The sequence below is a fragment of the Alosa sapidissima genome, chromosome 22 (genome assembly GCF_018492685.1).
Source record: "Alosa sapidissima isolate fAloSap1 chromosome 22, fAloSap1.pri, whole genome shotgun sequence".
In the NCBI taxonomy this organism is placed as follows: Eukaryota; Metazoa; Chordata; class Actinopteri; order Clupeiformes; family Clupeidae; genus Alosa; species Alosa sapidissima.
Window position 1 is genome coordinate 22,352,484 of NC_055978.1, and position 23,107 is coordinate 22,375,590.

The 23,107-nt window shown below is 44.4% G+C and overlaps 3 protein-coding genes across 8 annotated transcripts in view; 2 read left to right on the forward strand and 1 right to left on the reverse strand.

Annotated features, from left to right (window-relative positions):
* Window positions 1-56: 56 nt before the first annotated feature.
* tmem121b (transmembrane protein 121B) lies at window positions 57-3,533 on the forward strand. The gene has a single exon (XM_042078841.1). The coding sequence runs from the start codon at window positions 419-421 to the stop codon at window positions 1,610-1,612; it is 1,194 nt and encodes a 397-aa protein (XP_041934775.1). The 5' UTR covers window positions 57-418; the 3' UTR covers window positions 1,613-3,533.
* Window positions 2,942-11,851, reverse strand: il17ra1a (interleukin 17 receptor A1a). Its single transcript, XM_042078840.1, has 11 exons — window positions 11,492-11,851; window positions 11,151-11,175; window positions 10,842-10,988; window positions 10,538-10,662; window positions 10,273-10,399; window positions 10,068-10,115; window positions 9,739-9,890; window positions 8,780-8,857; window positions 8,131-8,200; window positions 7,897-8,031; window positions 2,942-5,632 (listed from the first exon to the last, which is right to left on the reverse strand). Exons 1-11 carry the CDS (start codon window positions 11,594-11,596, stop codon window positions 4,068-4,070), a joined length of 2,577 nt encoding a protein of 858 aa, XP_041934774.1. The 5' UTR covers window positions 11,597-11,851; the 3' UTR covers window positions 2,942-4,067.
* Window positions 11,852-13,093: 1,242 nt separating this feature from the next.
* LOC121697379 (RAB3A interacting protein (rabin3)) overlaps window positions 13,094-23,107 on the forward strand; it is a 33,737-nt gene continuing 23,723 nt past the window's right edge. The window contains exons 1-2 of one of the 6 annotated variants that reach the window (XM_042078875.1): window positions 13,112-13,448; window positions 14,690-14,790. The gene's annotated coding sequence lies outside the window, so the exon portion shown is untranslated. Of the gene's footprint in view, window positions 13,449-14,689; window positions 14,791-23,107 lie in introns of all 6 variants that reach the window. The other 5 variants (XM_042078878.1, XM_042078879.1, XM_042078877.1 and 2 more) reach the window with 5 other exon arrangements.

A 23,107-nucleotide genomic window follows, 5' to 3' on the forward strand; every position in this document is an offset into this window, starting at 1 on the left:
TCTCTTGTCCATGAAGTACAAGAGTGTACCAATTATGCAGTTATGTAGCAGACCCACGCAAGGCACTCCCACGTCGGGGATGCTTTTGAGGTGAACAACAGAACTTTATAAGATGTGGATATGGGGAAAAAACATTAACTTGATGAGAGAACTCCTCTCTCACCAGCGACCTTTTCGTTTTCCTTCTCGTTTTTAACGAGACAAAAGTGTTAAGTGTTAATATACAGCTCTAGTTAAATAATATTGAGTAAAATAACGATACGAGCAACGTGGATTTAATTTGTGAGAACAGAGGCATTCCATTCCACGAAGATGGGAATCCATGACGGGATTCGGGCATCCCTACCTCGCTCCTTATAGCATCTTTCACAAGGAGTGAAGGAAAGAAAGGGAGAGATAAGGAGAACGCACATATACAATGATCGGAGAAATCATTAAAGCCAATCCCGAGGCTAACTACCCCCGACCTGAAGCGGCGATCTGCCCGGACTCTCCAATCTGCGCCGCACCGGATAACGGGCAACTGTTCACCAGGAGCGCATCGTCCAGGAGAGACACCCAGACGTCCAGCGGCAGTGTCAACCCAGAAGAGAGCAGCACCCAGCCCCTAGTTTCATCTGCTGCTGCCGCTGCCTACATGATGACATCGGGTGATTTCATGCAGACCGCTCCTCTTTTTGTCCACAAATCCAAGAGGAATCTCTTCTACAAAATGATGTGTTTTGCCTTGCTGGTAGTGCAGGGCGGCATCCTGGATGTGTACCTGATCGCCTTCACGGATCTCTACTGGTGCTCCTGGATTGCCACCGATGTTGTGGTGGTCTCAGGCTGGGGCATCTTCTTCGTGAAAAATGCCCGGAGCAAGCGAGAGCGCGCCTGTGGGTTCCACCAGAAGAGCTCCATCTTCGGCTGCAACCTCGGGGAGTTCACCTTTGCGTATCTGGCATGGCTAATCTATGTGATAGCGTGCACACCTAAAGTGATTCTCATCCTCGAGACATCCATCCTAGAAATCATAGCGATTAGAGTGCCGTTTGGGGTCACTGGCTTCAAGATAATCATGCTGCTCTCCGTGCCTCTGCTTTACTGTCTCATCAACTCCATCATCGAAGACCTCAATGGGGCGACGCGCTACCATTCCCAAAGTTGTTTTGTGAGTAGCTGCGTGGACATTCTGGACTGCTACGTCCTTGTTGAGATGCTCCTGAAAAACGAGATTCTCAACGTCTACCTGCGTTATACGATCATATCGGTGTACTTCGTAGCCCTCATCGTTCCAGTTATCTGGCTTTACGAATTGACTGCGTCGGAGATGAACTGTCGCTGGATTTGGGCGAGGTTTTTCCCCGGCGTACTGGTCAACGCACCTCTCCTGGTGGTCAGGTGTTTTCAGGTCTTTGTTTACAACGGGCCCGTTACGGTGTTCATGTTCAAGAACGTGTTCTTCTTGGGCTGCAAGTGCATAGAGTTAATTGAGCAGTGCTTTGCCATGAGGGGTGTCCGGAGGTACGCCAGCGGAAGCAATCAGGCCCAATTCTCACACTGTGTCTCCGAGAACGACATGTGCCCTCATGGGTATGTCAACACACTGGCTGTCAATACTCAGTCGTAGGTGATCCGTGCCAGCAAAGTCGGTCATAACATTTGACTTCACACTGGATACCCGAGGCATCGGTGCAGGTGTTTAATTTTTTCAGCCTTATGAAAATGTCCAACGCTCAATTCCCAACAGGTGCTAAAACCAAACCTTAATCCACCATATGCATTCCTACACCTGCCTATATGACCGGACCTTTTCTGATGCCTTTACAAGAAAAATATCCTCGTTGACCAGTGGTTGTAATAGTGATTTGTGAATTGCAGTGATTTGCACTCGTAATTTGTGGGGCACTTTAAGGGTGAGAATAAATTTAATTGATCTAACCTTACGCAGGTGCAATATGGAATATGTGATGTTCAGTAAGAAATGTATCATTTTTTGATGTAAATTGGTGTTTTATACTTACAACGTAATGTCTCATAAATGTCGTGGGTTTTCCAAATAATGCCAACCAGTTTTCTAAAACCAATTCCGTGAGAACATAATCTCGTTTGGTACAGTTAATAGACCTCTTCGTGTAGAAAATCTTGTCTTTTTCCTGAAATGTCTCATGCCAGGAATACAATAATGTCGTCTACTTTTAACTGACCCTCTAGGCTATATAATTAGTCGCATAATTACCCAGGGTAATCATGTGCAAAATGCATGTCATTCCTGGCATGCAATTTGCTTACAATATCTGAAAACTTCACTCCAAATACCGTTTGGGTTAATATTTTGTATGATAGTGACTGAACTCTTTTGTTTTCTCATTGCTTTGTCAAACTACCTCTTTGTTTAAACAATTCCTTATCAAATTGACGTGCCTGTGCAGCCGTAGCTTAACCTACTTGAAAGGCTTTTACTTCCCTGTTTCTGAATCAGAGGGCATTATCCCTTTGAGCACTGAAAGATGTCCCATGGCGGTCGTTATTATAACATTTCGATCGACCAGACAATTTGCCGCACTCATTATACCAATTGGAAACTATTTAAACTGAAAAAAAGAAACAGACCCAATACACCTTGCAATTATTACGCTTGACGTGCTTCATTCGTGGCATAACTGGACTTGTCCATTAATATTTTGGTGACATTAAATAGGCAACAAAATAGTCCAACAAAAGAAGAGAGACAAGAACTGTCGATAAGTAACCTATAAAATGGATTAAACCAAATATTATTTTCTCCAAACTAATCAGAATCGGTCCCCATAGTTGCATTTGTGTGAGTTACGGCGGCAGGAGTCCAGACAACCACTACTGAAAAATGAAAACTGAACGAGACTGCATTTGCTGTTCATCAAACAGTAATAACTAAGAAAGAGTAAATTAATATTAAGAAATACAACAGAGAGCCACAGAATGTAGGCATGATTTATTATTTTCTGAAAGCTACTGAATATGCAGGCCAGCAGTGCATTAAGTAAATGAAGCATTATTTTGTGCCTCCTTTCAAAACTCACACACAAATTCAAAACTGTAATTTAAGACATGCCGTACAGAAGATTTACCCCCCCTCCACCCTTATCTTTTATTTTCTAATGATGAATGAATTACATCATACCAAAGTGTGTAAAGGTATATTAAAACAAACATACATTTTCTTTATAAATGATCTACTCAATGTGAAACCATTAGAGGAAGCAGAGCACTAGTTTGCAATGCATTGGATTTAGGATTATGAAAGTGTCCCCTGTCCTACCAAAGAATGTAGTCAAGTAGATCGATGCATATTTGTTGAAAAAATTTAAGGGACACACACACAAACATTTCCTTGGAATCAGTTTCTCTGACCACACAATTGTTTGTAAATTGTTGCCAGAATATATGTCCAGTTTCCACTTCTTTACCGAAAGTATATCATGTGGAAAACATTGTATCTGTAAACTGATATGAATCTTTTTTTAAGTACTTATTACATGTACGATAAGATATGGAATTACTGGCATCTTAAATAAACTAATAAAACATAAATACTTATGCAGCAATGACATTTTTGCTTATACAAACAGTAACTGATCAGTAGGACTGCACAATTTGGGGAAAATATCTAATTGCGAGTTCTCTGACATATTTTGTGATTTGCAATATCATTTTGAAATGTCAATGAATTGATTCAGTTCAATATTTCAAATGTCTCTTTAATTTGTGCCACCCCTGAATGGTGAGCACGCCAGGTGCCCAAGAAACACAGCGCCTCCAACCAACTGTGAAGCTCACCAATCAGAACTTCTGTGCTCCTCACGTACTACTGTACGTACGCACGCACATCCACCAATCAGAAGTGGCATAGTCAAGGAGGATGAAATGAATTATAAAAATCTGAAATGTGACAAAATATATTGTGCACGATTATTTGTAGCTTTTGGGATTAGGTAATTGCGTTGGTTCATATTACGATTACGATTACGATTGTGATAATTGTGCAGCCCAACTTATAAGTGAAGTGAAGCAAAACAACTGTATTAACAAAGTCAATGAGGCAATTAGCTTCTGAAGACACAGTCACCTGATGGGCTGTACTGTGGCTCATCGGTGCCTGGTGCTGTCTCGGAGCCAAAGCCAGAGGTCCTGGGACTTGCCATGAACAGAGACTGCTGCAGGGCAGCCAAAGCCATCAGGGAGGACGCAGGCGGGGCGTCAATGATGGGCGTTTCCCTCGAGCCATAGCCTTGGTCGGAGCCACGCGACTGTCTTTTCCCAGAGTCCTCCTCGGTCCCCGCCCCCACGAGTGATTCATCTCTCGCCACCACATTCTCCGCCACCTCCACCTCTTCAGCTTCCTCTTCCGCGTACACCACATTGTCCTCTTCTGCCATCTCCATGGGCTGGGAGGGGCTCCCCCTGAGCAGGGGCTGTGGTGCGGGCTGAGCCCTCAGCACAGAAGGGACGGGTACATCCAGTGGCGTGAGAACTTGCTGGAGAGCCAGCAACTGCTGTAGGGCCTGGAGCGAAGGCTTGTTATAGGACGCGCTCACGGACGGCAGCACCTCCTCATTCCTGAGCGGCTCTACCTGAACGCAGGCCTCTTGCAGGACAGGTTTTTCTCTCAGGTGTGGCTCGTTCTGCGAGACGAGGTGACTAGCATCCTCCACCGCACGTGGCTGTGCCTCTGGATGTGAAAGGTGCACCAGTGGCTGGTTCCCAGGGAGGTTTCTCAGGTCCAGCTCCTGCACAGAGGCACCCACTGCGCTGTGGTTGATCTCTGGGGTGAGCTGGTGAACGCATTGTGCTGGGTGGTCCGAGGGACGGGCATTGACTTCCTGGAGGAGGATGGGAGGGCCTGTGTTAAGGAGCGGCTCGCACTTGAGAATCGGAGGAATAAGGCTTGTGTCGATGAGCGGCTCCCGTTCGTCAATCGCCTCCTGTTCGCTGCTCACGCACTCCTTCTGGAACCAGTCGGGGTTGTCCAGCTGGTAAGCGCGGAAAGCCTCGATGGCCTGCCTCAGCTCCTGACCCGAGGGACAGTTGAAGTAGTCGTCGCTGGCGATGCCCTCAATGGTGTTGACCCGGTTCGGCTGGTACTTCTCCATGTCCTGGATGCGGAAGAAGAACTCCTCGAATTGCTTCATGAGGCGGTACTTGACGCCGAGGCCGAAGACAGACGGCACGTCGCGCTCGCTGCTGACCTCGTCGAAGTACGCCACTAGGTACTTGCCCAGTGAGGCGGCACGCTGCAGGTCGGGCAGCATCAGGTTGAGGGCGGCCGTGGTCATGTCGTCGGTGGGCGAGCGCAAGTCCTCCATGAGGGTCACGGCGGGCTGACCGCACATGGCGTCCCACTTGGCGCGCACGCCGCGCGAGCACAGGATCAGCACCTTGTCGATGCGCCGGCGCTGCTGCTCCAGCCACGGCAGCCGGCCCACGGTGCCCAGCCACGCTGAGTCCAGCTGGTCCATCACCACGTCCGTGGCGCACTTGGCCCGCAGGAAAGCGCAGAGCTTCAGCACAATGTTGGTGTAGAGGCGGTGGTCCTGGGAGTAGATGATCAGCACTGTGCGGGGGGCAGGCTTAAGGGGCTCTGTGATGGTTGGCAGGGGGAGCACTTTGCCTGCGAAAGCAATGCAAAAATAGAACCATGATTAAAAGTGAGGCTGAAGACACTTGTTCAAAACACAGCTCTCTTGTCCAGTGGAATAACAGCACTGAAATCATGACCTCAACAGTACAAAGTAAGATAAATATCCCACTGAGTACAAGGCGGGAAATACTTATTTTGAAGGAGGCAAAAAGCCTCAGTAAAAGTATAATACAAATGTTATACTCCATGTTAGTACAGGTAGTGTCATCACCATGCACTTCTAGGACAAAAGGGACATTTCACTAGCCTGACGAGCCAGACCCACATCAAGATGTTGGGTCTGGGAACTCACCATTGGCAGTGCTCAATCTGTGGGGCGGGATAAACGGTTGTCTTTCAAATTCCCTCTGCACACAATTAGAAGGCGCTACAACCCATGAGTCCCATTCGTTTTCCCACCAGCGGAGCTAGTTGGTAGATTTTCAAACTTTTGCCAACTTAAAAAAAGCTTAACTCGAGTCGCAGCCAAAGCCGATTCAAAGACCGCTGTTCACCAGCAGCAGCATCACACGGAACCGTCGCAACTCTACCGTCATTATGTTAAGCCCGCCCACCAACTCTATACATGATGTGACTGGCCTGACTAGAGTTTACAAGCCAATGGAGAGTTGCTAGACAACCCTGGCTGCTAATTACATTAAATGCCATTAGGATTCATCTAGATTTCTAGGCTAACATTTCACTTTTGAGAGGCCAACATGCCACAGAACAGAGGGCTGTGTAAAGTAAAGCTTAGCACAGTGGTTTTCAAAGTGGGGGCCGCAAGGGTGTGCCAGGGGGGCCTCAGCTAGTTGGAAGGAAAAATAAAAGCAACAAATAAATACATCTGAATTTTTTTAAGTATACCTATTACTATGAGGGTTGTTATACAATGCCATTATAATAATTTGTTGCATATATTTTCCACTGGGAATAATAGTAGAGATAGCTCTCAGCAGAAAGCCCAAAATATAATTGTTACACACTGTATACTCCATCGCAAAGTGCTTGTGGCTAAAATAATTATTAGGATTAGCTTAATGTATTTTTACATTTGCCATAGTATTGTCGATGGGTTTAATAACACATCAAGGGGGTCCTTGGCCAGAACCTAGTGGTATTTGGGGGGCCTTGTCGTGGAAAAGTTTGGGAACCCCTGGCTTAGCATATAGTCGGTGCAGTACAGGAGACAGTAATAGAATAATACAACCCCAAATCAGAAAAAGTTGAGACGTTGTGTAAAATGTGAAGAAAAAAACAGCATGTAATATAATCTGCAACAATCTAAATATCTTGTACACTCAGATTTGGTTGCAAAAAGGTCCTTTGTGCAGCTAAATATGTACTGTAAAAAATAAAAGTTAATGTTTTCCCAACAAAGTTTTATGCATTTACTATAAAAATGCTGTTGTCTTTGCGAACAATTGTTTGTTCTACCAGTGGGCACAACTTAAAATTCATCATTCTGCCAACGTAAGATTGTTTGTTGAGTTAACAGTGATGTGATTGCCCCAACTACAAAAATAGTTTTTACTAACAGTTTTTAGCTTAGTTAATCCATTCCTAGCCATTGGGTCAGGAACTCCCAGGTAGCTCCTAGCAGAAGCTGGTACCCATTTTACAGCTGGGTGGACTGAGACAATGCAGATGACGTACATGCCTTGTCCAAGGGCACGATGTGCAACATCAAGTCATCATCTGGGACTCAAACCAGCCATCTTACGATTGCCCGCCTAACCCCACAGACCACTGAGCTACACACTGCACCGTTACTTTTAGCTTAATTTAGTACAAAATTTTAACTGGAAAAAAATAATAGCTTTCCTTACTTAATTTTTTCTAGAATGTAGAATTCAGTTTTTGTCTTTTGTTGAGATTACTTACCTAAAATGAGTGTTACTTAATTGTGAGGTGGAAAAGTAAACAATAAAGTAAACTAAAATTTCTGAAGTTTGTGCTACACTGTAAAGTTAGTTTGTAACCTTACTTAACCTGTTAGTTAACCTTACTTTAGAAAAGCATGCAAACTGATTGCCCTTGAAATTACTAATCTGGAATATAAATTGCAAGTTGGGCAAACAAATGCTACTTAGTGTAGTGCACATACGAGACTTATATGTTAATATGCATCACATTCTGTCTGTTTTTGCATTTTACACAATGTCCCAACTTTTTCTGATTTGGGGTTGTCATAGGTGACTGGATCTAGTGTTCTATTGTGCAGTGTTTGGCCCCTTAGTAAATGATTAACCCACCTTTTTGGCTCTTTCTGCAGCGTAGAAACACCCAGGCAGAACAGCATGCAATAGAACAAATGAACAGAAGGCCAGCAATGATGCCTATGAATGTCGCTGGGTTTGAGTACACCTTTGGTGGAACAGTTGGTGGTTCTGAACCGAGTGAAAGAAATGGATTTGATTAACAACAACCTATGAGAAACATATGATCCTTACAGTGCTTCTTTACATTAGTCAAAATACTTAGTTTACCTGTACATATGATGATGTTCTTTTTTATTCTGACACAGTCATTGGCACATGATGGAAAAAATGGTTGGATCTAGGCATCAAACATAATAATGGCTTTTAGATTGATTAAAATGGACACATAACTTTTTATTCTCTTCTGTTTGGTTGTTTCTCCAGGCTAATTCCATAGTCTATATATCTTGGAATAGACGCAGACATAATACAGTAATTAATTATTCACTACTCATATCCTGTACGGGGATGTCACTATCTATGATAATGACAAGACAAGAAGTGACCCACAAACACACATGAAACAGCAGACAGGAAAGAGGTCATCGAGGTGAAAATGGCCTCCAGATCTCACAGATTCACACCTCAGACAAAAAATCCAATATCTTTCTGCCAATGTCTGATGTGTATAAGTGGCTTAAAATCAAATCAAAGTGGTAAATCAATAAGCCATATAGTATTTATGAAGTGAGTTAATACGAGAGCAAGAATAAACAACAGAAGAAAAAGAGGAAACGAGAATGTTGGAAGAGGAAACAAGAGGAAACAAAAGAACATTGACTGTGATGGAATTAGCTAGATTTTTTTTTTTTTACCAGCAGATTTTTCAGCAAAAAGAGAGTTGAACACTATAAATGGTGCTATACTTAATACAAACCTGAAAATCAAAGTTACAGCAAGTCAAATGAAATCTGCCAAGATCATACACAGCATTCAGTGATGTTGCGTTATTTTTCTGAAAAGCAAACACAGCCGTGCCCAGACCACATTACTATCCATCCTCACACAACTGAAACTGTGGTGTTTGCATTCAAGAATAATGTAAAAATGTGCCAAAAAATTAAATGTTATTACTGATGCAATCAAGCAACAACTGTGATCATTTGTCTTACATTATAATGATAATAGATATTTAAATTGGAAATACACAACTTGCAACAGAATGTTTCCTAAAATCCTTAATGGATATGAATTGGAATGTCCCTTGACAGAGTAAAGTAGATATTTTGCAAATTAAGAAACAGCTTTTTTTTTTGTTGAGTTGTAGATAAAATGCCTTTGTCTCCTCTACTGACGTTGTTGAGAGGCGCAAAAAGTGCTTGTTTTTCTTAGTATGGGTGAACTCCCTCTCTGGTCTGATAAGATCTACTGTATTGAATAACTGCACACTATGAGCAGTACTCTGCAGACAGACATGTCTGTTAGAAACAGGATGTGCGCTCTCTTTTTTTTTTTACATTGTTGACTTTGAAGTCACATAATGCGTTCAAATACTGTGCGCTGCAAAACATGTTGCAGCACATGTATAATGTATGTGTTATACTCCACAGATCAAGCATGTATTATATTGATATTTATCAATGTGTGTAGCCTATAAGGCTGTGTAGCTATATGGAAGGGGTGTCTGTGTGTATCTTTGAATGTGTGTATTCCGTGTATTTTACATTGTAAATTTTAATAGCTTGTTGTAAGAACAATCACTTCTCAGTTTATCTTTGGCTTTCATCACACTGTGCCAATAAATGTGTGCCATCTCATTAGCATTGTATACTAAAAACAGACATACAGTGGCATGAGTCAGAAATTGGGAAATGGTAGAGGGGATATGTGGGGTACCTTCAGGTCTTGAGTCACTGAGTCCTTCTGACATTTGAGAGTCACACTATAGTTATCGGCGAGTTTTGCAGTGTTGAAGCTCACAGTGAGTGCGCCTGGAGTGCTGGGCCCTTCTGACACACGCCAGGTAATGTTTGGTTGCCACAGAGATCCTAAATTATTCCAATAAGTATGTTATTGTATACAATAGGAGTCAAATGTCAAATGTAGGCTTTATACAAGAGTGCTATGTAAGAAAAACATAACACTGGTTTCACACAAAGTCAGATCATTTCTAAATGTGTGTGTCAGAAGTTAAGAATACTTAGGCATAGACCTCAGACACTCACCACTATCCACACATGTTTTGGTTTTCCGTATTGTTTTATCTGTGCAACCTGAAGAAAAAACATCAAATCTTTACATCTTCATCTTCATCATCAAATACGGCACCCTTCCTAAAGCAAAATGTGTGGGGTGGGGTGGGGTGGTGGTGGTGGGGGGGTATGGACTTATTTCAGTAGTAGATCTCAAATTCACTCAGATGTTGTCTACCTGCAACATGGAACCTCTTTTGTATATAGTAATGGGTGTGACCAAGGTTTGGCAGAGGCAGGTTGTGGACAGTCACAAGGTACTCTTGTTCAGGCTGGAGTATCACTTGATCTGTTGAAAATGACCACTAAATAGAAAGAGCAAATAGAAAATAAAAAAGAAAAGAATAGAATAAAAACAAATTAAAACAAATATCAGGATTAATTATTGTTACAGTTCTGCTAGGGCCAGCACACATATGTATTAAAATGAATGCTGTCCTTACCAGTTCATGATTGCTATTCCTCATCTCAGGAAATTTATCCAGAAAAATATATTTCAAACAGAAATGGTAATTTTCACCCACGTGCAAGACATCAAGCTTAGTTCCTTTGAGGAAACGAAGGCTTCCTATTAAAAGAGAAGTTATGAAAAAAAATACTTGTTGCCTTGTATGTTGCATTGTATTCCGTAGGCCTATATTCCAAAGAGCTTCCAATGCAATGTGAAATATTATATCCGTAGAATGTGATTCTACTCAACCACACAGTTATCCTAAAAAGCAGACGCTGTGACAGACATTCACCTACCGTCATCATTTGCTTTCCAGTGAGCCACAAGCACAGGGTGGAGGTCGCCATTCTCATCCTTACTTACATTCACTGAGACCTCCAAATCCCTTGGGGAACCAGGAGTAAACCGCCTCTCCTTTAGCCATCCGTCATCTAAACAATTATCTTATGGGTTTGATAAAGATTATAAAACATTAGGCTATAGATGGAGTGAATGACCACATGGTAAAGAAATACAGAAAGATCTTTACTGGGATTTCGAATCCAGTTTTGAAAGCAAAACACAAATATCCAAGAGTAGCCTGAAGCAATACCATCCATACTTACTTTGAAGGACTCTGCATCGCAGTTCCTAGAGCACAGAGAGTTAAGTAAACAGCGCATCACGCTTAAAACTTGCTGATAATACAAAGTGTGTGCTACAGGATACTGTAGGCAGACTAAATAAGTTTAAGACTGCATAAAGTCTGAATTTGGCAAGCATATTTTCAAAATGTTTACTTTTGTTTAAAATCACCTGCCATTTGTTAAAACAATAGCCTAATGACGCAATAGGCGTAATTTGCGCAATTGAAAATGCTGCCTCTGTGAAAGTAGCCTGTTTACATTTTAGTAGGTCTAGGTCTAGTAATGGCAAATTAAATTTAGTTACCCGTGGTCACACTTACCGGCTGAGTACAATTCAGAGAGGACTGGTTTAGAATTCTCAGTCCAGATATCCCAGAAATCAACGTCAACAGTACGCTACCCAAGGAAACGGAGATGGAGACCATAGTTAAAAAAACACCGCTGTCAAGGATAGCCTACTGTAACCGACTGTAACAGCCTAACTAACTCGGCAGCAAAGCTCAGTTATCTGGCCATGGCTCAGCATTTAGGCTGACCCTAAAATTACACATATCTTCTCAGAATCCACTGAACAGAGTAGCCTAGTCTAGCCTACGAACAACTGACCACGAGATCAGTTGAATTCGACTTATAAAAACTTCCTGGTGTTATGCAAATGTCAACGCTTAGACTACACCACCACCTGGTTTACTGGTAATGTCGTAGACCTCGCCTTCAGTATCCTACGTGGGTGTAGGCCTACTAAAATGAAACTAAAATGAACAGGGTAAGGTTACATTGTGACATTGATTTACTTGAATATACCTGTTTTTATTTCAGAATTGCTCGTGTAGCCTAATAGGCTTCACGAGTTACAATGTTGCACTAATCAAAGTCAAAGTCAAAGTCAGCTTTATTGTCAATTTCTTCACATGTTCCAGACATACAAAGAGATCGAAATTACGTTTCTCACTATCCCACGGTGAAGACAAGACATATTTTTCCAATTTAAGTCCACAGACAAACATAACATTCAAGTAAACAAAAAAGTAAGTAAATAAGTAAATAAGAGGGCACATATAATAATGAAAAAAATAAGAGCAGCAAAATTTGGTTGAAATTGTGCATAGACAGTCAATAAAATACTAGTGCAAAGTCAGGCCAATAAAAGGCTTGGGTAGTTCTGTTTGACCTAAGTAATAAAGAAAGTGGCATAGTGGTGCAAGTTATGTAAGAGCAGCAGAAGTGTTGTGTTTTCAGGACAACAACACCAAGTTGTAATTATAACTATGCTGTGGCTTTTGGCCATTATTTATGCCTACCTGGTAGCTAGATATAGGCTAGCCTACTACTGGCAAGAACGCCTCCTTCCCACACTCTGAAATAAAGGAACGTTCTCAGCAGTCTAGCCTACTACTGGCAAGAACACCTCCTTTCCACACTCTGAAATAAAGGAACGTTCTCAGCATGCCTGCAGACCCATGCTTTCATCTAACCAAGACGGTTAATTGTTCAGATAAAGAAAATGTAGACCTAAGTGATTATCTCTTCTTCCTAACCACCGAGAATAGGCCTAATCTCAAGGAAATCTAACCACAGGAGTTCCCCCATAGAAAGTGTTTTTCGCGCAGTCCACATCCTCTGTAGGCTATTAGATCAAACTTGGGGTGGCGCTGTTGCACAAACCTTGAACTAAGGACCATTACGCTCGAGCGCTTTGAAATAGGTTACTGATAGCCTATTGAACGAGGAGGACAACTATGAGACTGTTTAGACAACTGCTCACTGTCGTCATTCATTGCATGTACAGATATTAAACGTCCTTTTGTACATCCTACTCGGATTGAGGCTTTGATCCATTATTTCTGCATGCAGATGGCCCCAAGCCACCCAGACCAAGCTGGCTGGCCAAACCAAGGTAGCCTACTCTGAAAAACGTTACCACATTAGTATGTATGTGTATGGAGCAAATTAGGGCGCATGCGTCTTAGGGAGGTTTGCCCCCACCCATCCAGGCTGCCACCACAGGAGAAGAAAGGGGCAGGTGTGACAGCAGGAGGCAGGGCAAATGGATGGATCTCTCGGTCGGTCCCTTAGTTACAGTAACCATCTTACGCACTGTGCTTCTAGGTGATCAAAGACGACCTGCTGATGTCAGTTAGAACAGGTATTTTCTAGCAGTCAAGCGAAACGCCATGTCTACTTTTTCTCATCGCACTTCGGAGTATTTCAGGCTAGCTTGCTGACTGGGACACCCTGATCTGACGTTAATGTAACTGACCGTGGATCTGTCCAAAGGTGAGTTGCTAACTAACGAAAATTGATATCAGCTGTCCGTAACCTAGCAGCTAACTTCAGTCATTCTGTTTGCTGGTAACGTTTGCTAATGTCTGTAACATTAAACGCTGCACTGCTTACTTATACATTCGATATGAACGTTAGCATAAAGCTGTCTCACTTGCCTAATGTCTAAGGTAGATTACCGCATGTTGACTCAATGTTTTGGCTAACTAGCACCTGCCATACATCACTTAATAGCTAACATAAGGTGATTGTTGCTGGCTAGTTGCTACACTGATATTTACAGCATGTGCGAGGCTAAACATTGCGTCCAACATCCTAACCTAATTTGTTATAGGGTTTTCCATGATCCCTCCCTCGTTCCTAAACGTCTCAAGGATGCTATGCTGCTGTAAAAAGATACTCCACGATGGAGGAACGACCTATGGCACATTACATTTTAGCATGTTCCAAACGCTACTAGAAAATAATGTGTCAGTCTATTTACATCAGTACCGTCTAATGTGTGTTTAACATGTCTGTTGTAGTAATATTCTCTAGTCCATATGCTTAATGATAGTCTAGTCTAGTCCATATGCTTAAAGATGTCCATCAAGGTATTATAAGGTGTAGCTAGTTGTGTGCCATCCATAGCTTTTGCGCAATCATCTTTATTTTGTTAGAAGCTCACGACACTTTATTGTCGTTTACGTTGTTTAGAATGTCTGGCTAAGAGTCATGTTTTGTTGGCAGTGTGCTGCCTCACTTTAAGCTGTTTTATGATTTGACTAATGTCCAGTCTGCTCTCTCCCATCCCCCTATGCCTTGCATAGTTTAGGGATTGGTCGAAGTCTGGAGTCGATGGAACTTAGAGCTCTTATGTGCAAAGGTTATGTTGTGCCTTTGAGAAGCTGTAACATTCTTTGACACTACATTAGGTTAGCTGTAGAGCTGTCGGAATCGATTCCTATTTGGAGAGTCTTGAAAACATTTCATACCCAATGAGTGTTACACGGGCCCATGTAATAAAAGGCATCTGTGTGATTGACAAGCTAAATTTAAGCCTGGCTACATACCAGAGATCTCCTCACTGCCTAGTACTAGATGATGAACAATGACAATGTTTAGGTGTCTTGAAGCTCAGCTTGGGGTCAATCTCTTCCTCAGAAGGCAACCATTTCATTTCATGCCTCTCTGAATGACATCTGACTTTCCAAGGATGGCGTGTTGACATTGGGTCCATTGTTTCCATCTTGCAGTCTCCACTGCCTGCGCGGCAGGCTGTTTGACACATCAAGCATCCTCCACAGAGAATCTCTCTGACCAAGTCGTCCAGCACTGCCAGTGGTCAGACTCCCCAGTACTCAGTCTCAGCCTGCTTCCTCTGCCCTCTCCTGAGCTGCCCCCTGCCCTCTGGCCTGGTCTTGCCTCAGTAATCCACGAGGGGCTGGCTTACTGAGTCTGCTGTCTGGTGGACAGCAGGCACCACCTGCTGTGGGCTTGCACTTACAAGCTTGGGGGTAGAGAGGGGAGAATAACAAACACAATAGTTTGAACTCTGCACCTTCCACACCCTATTCTGAGAGAGTAGAAGAAGAACATAAGAAGGGCTATTGTTGGTGTGGCGGTGTGTCTTTGGTCTAGAAGGTCTGATAGAGAGAATGATGAAGATGATGGAGGACGAGGATGCCATCTTTCCTCGATTAGAGTGGAACATAACTGGATTATCTCTCTCATGGCTCTCTGGCTGCTATACCCATTTCTCTCCAGTTGTGTTAGCCTCCATCATTTCTATGTTGAGCCAGGAGCATCACTCTTCTCTTACCTATCCTAGTTTTGTTTTTTACCCCTGAAGTTTTTTTTTTTTTACAGTAGAGGCATATAAGCTTATATACACTAGCCACCTCATGTATACTTATATCATGGACCTGAAAATATTGGTAATAATAGCATTAGAAGCTAAAATCACTATGTAAGAGGAAAAACATAGACATAATCCAAAAAGTATGGTTGTCCTAATACAAATGTCAAACAAGTAGCATCAGATGGATTGTCGGTATCAGTACCCTGAGTAGCTCAGTGAGAGAACTGCAATGAAGGTTGTTATCATTTTCATTTAAATGTCTGGGGGCTTAATAATGTGGATGTTTTGTGTTTTATCGCTTTAACTACCTTCTAGGTGTAGCCCACACAATCTCTAGCTATTGTTAGACACAGTGATCAACTCAGCTCAGCAGCACACCTTCAGTACAGGTTTGGCCATCTCCACAGTAATGGATTGACTTGACAGCAGCAGAACACACACTTGACGTTTGAAAAGAAATGAGGGAAGGACTTCTGGGCAGGGCTTGCTTTGAGTCTGCTTGAGACTGTGCTTTGTCATATCATATGTTTGGTTATGTAATATGCGTACCATGTATTTTTGCTCCATATCTTTGAGGCACATGAAATGTGCTATACAAATAAACTTGACTTCACTTTGCACATAGGCTAGTGGATAGATGTGGTGTTAGTTCATCAATGCATTGGTTTAAACTGAATAACACTGCTCTTTGGTGCGTCACTGTTGAAAGGATTTGGTTTGGGAGACAGAAAAGCCAGGGCAGGGGAATGTTGTTATTAAGGGATGAGATTGGGTTAATGGTTGAGCCACGACAGGCTACAGATAAGCAAATGACATATAGATGTGGTGAGAAGGAAATGAGGATTTGGTCCCCGTGCCCGGGAGGCAGGGACAATCCATCCTTTGTGTGTGTGCTGGACTGTGTTTGAGCTGATGCATGTTAGTTGACAGTGCTCCAGAAAGTCTCCGATATTAAGACGAGAAGCTTGAATGAACAGCATGCAGATATTTCTCTCTCTCTCTCTCTCTCTCTCTCTCTCTCCTCTCTCTCTCTCTCTCTCTCTCTCTCTCTCTCTCTCTCTCTCTCTCTCTCTCTCTCTCTCTCTCTCTCTCTCTCTCTCTCTCTCTCTCTCTCTCTCTCTCTTTCCTCTCATTGCTGGCCTTGTGGTTCTTTCTCAGTAATGTGCGTGGAAGACAGCTTGTCATGCCTGGTGTGTTGCTGAAGCCTTTTGCTCACACTGTGGCGTTGATCAGATGCTCGTTGGAAGAGAGAAAAAGAATCAGAATCCATATAGGCTAGTCTAGTGTAAATCACAATTTCCCAATCGGTTTACAAAGGGTTTGTCTTACCTGCAGTGTTTTTGTAGGCTGACAGGAGAAACCTGTTTCATTTAGTCATTATGTTATTTTTCCCTCTTGCCAGACACCTCTTCCATTTCAACTTGCCTATCTCTTAGCTCGTGAGATTAGCATAGCTAGCACCACCTCACCATCGCATCTCTAGGCCAGTCTGCAGCGAGACACTGTGGGCAATTTCACTGCCGTGGTCGGTAACTGTTAGTGCTGCTCCTTTGCGCACAAGCTGTGCGCCGACGCGCCCTCGCCTCTCTGTCCCGAGGGGGGGGGGGATGTTCATCTGACAGTCAGCCAGCCAATGTTGCCGGGCCGCAGCTCTTGGCTCACTGGGACATGGCTGTCGCGCCGTCATCTCCGGCTGGGTGGCCCGCATTCCACAGATTGCACAAATCTCGCGGTCGACGAAGCTGTTGGCATGGCGATGGCGGCATAGGGGCGAAAAAAAGCTTCTCTGAGCCAAAGCATGATGGGAAGGGAGGTCGAAGAGAGGAAAAAAGGTACCAAGCCTACTATATAGTGCTAACACTACTACCTTATCATTTACACAAGAGGAATACATTGTGGGTGTATAGAAGAGTTTTTCCTGTGTGGAAGGAGAGAGCGAGAAACTGCAAGACACGGTCAGTCAGCCCTGACTCAGTTTGGGTGCAGGTGCTTCAGCACAGTGTAGAGGTCTTTCAGAATGACAGATTATCTGGAGGGCTTTGCTTTGCTTTGCCCTTGTGTTCTAAAAGTCCCAGGCTTTGTTCCTTACGCTTTAAAGTTTAAAGCCTTTGTCTCAGCTACTCATTTTATCTCATGATTTTATGTTCTGGCTGACTAAAAACGCCCATTTCTACCTGCAGTGCGAAAACAGTTTGAGGGTTGCACTTGGTTGTGACTTTATTCACTTACTGTCCCTCCACTTTAGATAAAAATTGAAAATGGAAATGTGCCCCAAACAACGTTTTGCTTCCTGTGAAACCATTAACATATCACAATCATACACTTACATTCTGATTTTTGAGCCATTTTGAATTGTTCAATTCGTCATACAGAATTCTTTCCATGAGGGGCTAGATTTGCAATCCCACTGCTTCAGGATTTCCTAACTGTGCAAGCTGTACCAGTTACCACATCTTCCCAGCATGTTCAAACTGACAGCAGACGTGTTTTTGGCTCGATGGTGTTTTAAAGCCCCCACCGTCGACTTCCAGGCAGCGCTGCGACCATTGACTTCAAGGCACCTAACCCTAACCCTTGCCTAACCCAAGTGCCTTCCATGCAGCTCTGCCCGGAAGATGACGTTGGTGGCTTAAAACACCAAACACTGAGTTTTTGTCAGGCAAGACGTCGGTATGCCAAACGTAACAGCCCAATGCATGTCATGTCCATGACCTTGTGAATGCCTTCACCTCACTTCCTGTATGCTGCCCTCCAACACCGTCTGAAGGATCAGCAGAAGCTGTGTGGTGACTCTACTCTGCCCCCCTCAGCATCCAAACATTGATTTCTCCACAGCGATTACAGCAAGCCTCTGGTTGATGAATGGACATTATAAATCATGGCAGGTGTCAGAGAATGAGTGATGATGAGTTGCTGCAGAGGAGAGGTTGTGGAGGAGGGAATGAATGTGTGGGGATTTTCCTCTGGGTAGCAGTGTGTGTGTGTGTCTGTATGTGTGTGTGTGTGTAAGATTGGGGGCTCATAATGGGAAGGTAGAGAGTGGGGGTTGTGGACCCGAGGCTCAAATTAGGCTTTGGTGATATTTATCTTGATCAGCAGCAGTGATTTTGTGTTCAGCTGGAAAGATGTGGCTCTGGGAGATTTGTCATTTTCCTCACACCACCGTTCACAGGCGTGAGAATTTGATTTACTGCTGTGTGAAACACCTACTCTTATTATAGCTGCATGGGGATTTGGAAACTGGACGTGTGAATTGGCCTTCTCACGACCAACTAGCAATCCAACTCCTAGAACCTCGCTGTATTCCTCCAGAGTTGTGTTGTGTGGCCAGTGACTCATGCAAGCCACTAAAAGTTAATTAATCTCCGGTGATGTTCAATGACTCGTCTAGCTTTCGAGAAGGGCATTCTCGCTTGCAGAACTGTGAATGAGTTCTACAGTTTGCTTAGCGTTGTGCCGCTGCTGGCATCCAAATTGGGTGCGGTGGCAGCGGTGGGATAATCCACACTCTAAAAGATCAGTGGCAGAATCATTGAGCGCAAGAATAGGCAGCGTGTGACTTGCCCCTTTGTGGCGTCACGTCGCACGAGGCTTAACGTTGCTGCTGCTGCTGCCAGCGGTGGTGGATGGTTTATATAGGCCACTTGATGAATTATTTTCAGCGCCGCAATTTCGCCTCGGCTCGACTTTGCCCGCTCGCCACAAGATCAGCACCACAAAATCGGGTTGCAGCGGCCTTGCTGACGGCCTTGGCTGGCGTCCTGAACTTAAGAAAAATACTCACTGCGTGGTGTGGCTGACCTGCAACCCTGTGGGGAAGCCAGTGTACATGAAATCGCCATGACACAGCAGAGTTGGTTTGAATATGCTCTGAAGGTTAGGCCTGAGCTGTACTTGTTTGTAATTGTTTTTGTTTTTTTTTGACAGAGTGTTGGATTCCCGTGTGTTGCTGAAAAGTGGTCACCTGCCTGGTAGCCTGAGGATGAGTGAACTGGCCTGTGTGAATATTTGATGAATGTTTGTGTGTGTATCAGGTGTTGTTCACCCAGTTCTGCCAAGAGGTGAAGGTGACCAGTACAGCATCTCGCTCTTTCTCTCTCTCCAGAAATACCCGTAGAACAATATGGCTTCAAATCACACAAGTGCTGACTGCATGGTAGTCCTTGCAGTACTCACAGTAGTCCCACAAAGGGGGATTCCACATGGAGAGCATTTAGCCAGCGCACTCATTCACTCACACACACACACACACACACACACACACACACACACACACACACACACGCTCACACACACACACACACACACACACATACACAAAGTCACACTCACACACACACATTTAGCTTCTGTGTTGTCTGAAGTAGCGTGGTTTTGCCTGGGTGACGTGGCAGAAGAGGCCAGGCCACTCTTTCTGGTCCTCGAGGAACAGACAGGCCCATCCCATCCCCCCCTGCTGTAAGAGGATCCACCGTCTCCATGGTGACGGTGTGAGTGGGGGTGCGGAGTGGCTAGTGTTGCGGCCGGCAGTCAGCAGCAGGCCCCCCCCCCATCATCCCCCTGGGGAGCAGAGAGATGGGTTTCACCCTGCTGCATGGCTCAGGTGCTGGAGATGGAGCTGGGTCAGACTCTGCTATATACCACTCTCCCTCTCTTTATCAATCTCCCTCTTTATCTATCTCCCTCTCTTGTCATCTTTGTCATGTCTTTCACTTCTCTCCCTCTCTTTCTTTACTCTCTTCTTTACTCTCTCTCCATAATCTCTCCCTCTATCCCTCTCTCCCTCTCTCCCACCTTTCTCTCTTGGCTCTAAGGCAGAGCCTGATGCAGCAACTAGACAACCTGCTAACATGACACTGAAATATGATGCGGCGCGACTTAATGTAATATGATGGATTTTCAATTGGAAGTCCGACTGGCACTGGACTGGAAACACATGGCAGTGCTCTGTGAAACAGCAAATGTGATCTCTTCGGTACTCAGCAATTAAATATTTGAACGTGGTGCAAGTTTATTGACCAGTGGGGTGAATTCCCAAAGACTTCCCTACCTGTCTTTGTTTTGGAGGGGCACACTACACAGCACCGTGGGGCAGGCAGCGGATCCCCTGATGGCGAGGCTACATCTGGTGGAAGTTAGCGTGGACAGCTAACATGGCAGCCTAAAAAACCCATCTGTTTCCATTTCTAGAGTGCACCATCTCACTGTCACACTGACACGCACACACACACACACACACACACGCACACACAGACACTATCAGCTATTGCTGGATTTTTGGTGGGTCCCCTCTTCTTTCTCTCCCTCTCTTCCTCTCTCTCTCTCTCTCTCTCTCTGTTTCTCTCACTATCTCTTTCTTTCTCTGTCATGATTTGGCAGTACTTGGGTCGCTCTCCTGCTGGGCTGCTTTGGCAAACAGCTGACATTTTCATATGACAGGTGGCTGCATCTCGCCTCAGAGCGGGAGTGCAAATCTGTCCTCCTTCCTGACAGCTTTCTCTCTCCCTGCCTCTCTTTCTCTCTCTTTCTCTCTTTCTCTGTCCCTCCCTCCACCCCCCCCCCCTCTTTGTTTTGCTTCATCATCTCTTTCACCACTCCTCTAGCCACTAGTCTACTTTTGCCGTCCCCTGCTGTGGGTTTGTTAATGTTTGTTTTGTGTGTGAATGTGTGTGTGTCTCTGTCCATCTAACTCTTAATCTCTTTTTACGACTAGGAAGCCCTCCCACTCTCCCTTCCCTGTCATTCTTTCATTTGCTTTCTTTTTCACACATTTATACTTGCTCACACACCCCCATTCTCTCTCTCTCTCTCTCTCTCTCTCTCTCTCTCTCTCTCTCTCTCTCTCTCTCTCTCTCTCTCTCTCTCTCTTTGGACACTGAGATCCAGGCACCCCTTGCTCTCCCTCTCTCTTTTTCCCTCTCCCTCTCTCCCTCTCTCACCCTCTCTCCATGGCCACTGAGATCCAGGCGGGATTAGGGGCAGTAGGCAGCACCCTTCCCCAGAGCATGAGGCAGTGGTGGGGCCCGCCAGAGTTTTCCTCCTGCAGATTAGAACTCTCCAGAACTCCAGAGTTTCCAGGGCACTGAGTCTCCTGATTTGATGAAAAGAAAAAAACAACATTTTGATTGATTTTGTTTATTTGGAACAGCAGAATTCAGTCTTTATTTTACCTTACCTTACCTTAATGAGATGTACACATAGGCTAGTCTTGCTTGTAATAGAGGATTGGTCCAGTGCTGGAGGTCCCAATGAGTGTGTGTGTGTGTGTGTGTGTGTGGGGTGTATGTTCGTGTTGTGTGCACACTCACTTGCATGCGGCCGGCTAAAGCGTGACGGAGTGTGATGTACAGTGACAGACCTCAGGCCAGCTGGAGCCTCATGCATAATGCAGGTCTATCCCTCTCGCTCCTCATCTAATCAGGCCCAGCATGCAGATATATGGCAACACACAGACGTGGGCACAGTCCTGCACACATACACACAGGCCTGTACATGTAGGTGGGTGTGTGTGTATGTGTGTGCGTGTGTGTCTGGGACCTTGCCTATATTTCAAGGGTGTGTATATTCTCTTATCAAGAGCCGAAACCCATATGTGTGAGCTCACATATTTACTGTGTGTGTGTGTGTGTGTGTGTGTGTGTGCGCACATGCACAAATATTAATATTTAGTGTGTGCTGCTCCAGGTGTGTGTGTGTGCGTGTGTGTGTGTCCGTGTGTGCGTGTGTGTGTGTGTGCGTGTGTGTGTGTGTGTTTCAGGGCGTCCACCAGTAATTTATAGCGTCGTATTGCCCTTACGCTCTGTACTGTTCCTTCCATTTTCTCCTGCACTGCTGCCACTGAGAGACTGTAAATATGGGAGTGCGTATTTGGCATTTCAAAGCCCTCGCAGCACTGTCAGCAGTGTCCATTTTGAAATGAGCTGTCCTGGCAACAAGGTGGCGAGACTGCGGTCTGCCCACACTGCCGCATATTGAAGCCTGATGTGCCCCCGGTGATCCGGCATTGGTGCTCCAGTTGCCACGTGAACCTACTTGATTGGCAGCTGCTGTGCCCAGTCAGGTTGTCCAGTCAGGCTCATATAAGGCCATTATTACAGTACCTGAGACTCATTAAGAAAGGGGGGGGGGGGGGGTCTAATCTGGGAAACTAATGGTCTGTGTTGAAACATCAAAAGGATGGCATGATTGGTTTGTTTAACCTTTGGATTACATGATAAGGATAAGGTGTCTTTACGAGGTGTTGCCAAGAGAGTGGAGAAGGAAAAAGGTTGAAATCCTGGAACTGGGTGTGGAAGACCTGTCTGAGGGAAAGGGACACCGTCTACAGTATGACCATGACAGTTGTTTTTGTTGTTGATGTTGTTTTTGTTTTGCCATACCTAATAGAGGAACACAAGGCTGCTTAACTGACAAACAAAACTGCTGAGCTTTTCACAGACCACAGAGAAGTGTTGAGTGCGTGTGTTTGAGGTTGGAAGGATTAGACAAACTGCAGAAGTGAAAAAGCTTTTCCTCATTTCCAGTTTGTAGAGGCTGCCAGTTAGTCTGACGTCTGAGTCCCGGCTCAAAGCATACAGCAGCACAGTAGCAAAAATATGCACTTTCAAAAACTCTTTTGTAAATTTAATTAGTTGTTGGCAGCTGATGTTGACAGCGCAGACTAATGTCTGGCCCAGACCTTTGTCAGCATATAGACAGACGATTAGAATACTCTTAGACAAGTAAAACAAAACAAAAAGTAGTAGTAGAAGTATCGACGTTTGGTGAGTGTAGAGATGGAGAATTAGATGGTAAATGGACTGCAATGCATTCG

Excerpts from the sequence above, each read along its gene's own strand:
- tmem121b (XM_042078841.1), top strand. The coding sequence starts at position 419 with ATGATCGGAGAAATCATTAAAGCCAATCCCGAGGCTAACTACCCCCGA.
- il17ra1a (XM_042078840.1), bottom strand. The coding sequence starts at position 11,596 with ATGGTCTCCATCTCCGTTTCCTTGGGTAGCGTACTGTTGACGTTGATT. Across the intron at positions 11,176-11,491 it reads CTCTGAATTGTACTCAGCCG|GAACTGCGATGCAGAGTCCT; the intron begins GTAAGTGTGACC and ends TCTGTGCTCTAG. Across the intron at positions 10,989-11,150 it reads GCGATGCAGAGTCCTTCAAA|ATAATTGTTTAGATGACGGA; the intron begins GTAAGTATGGAT and ends CAAACCCATAAG.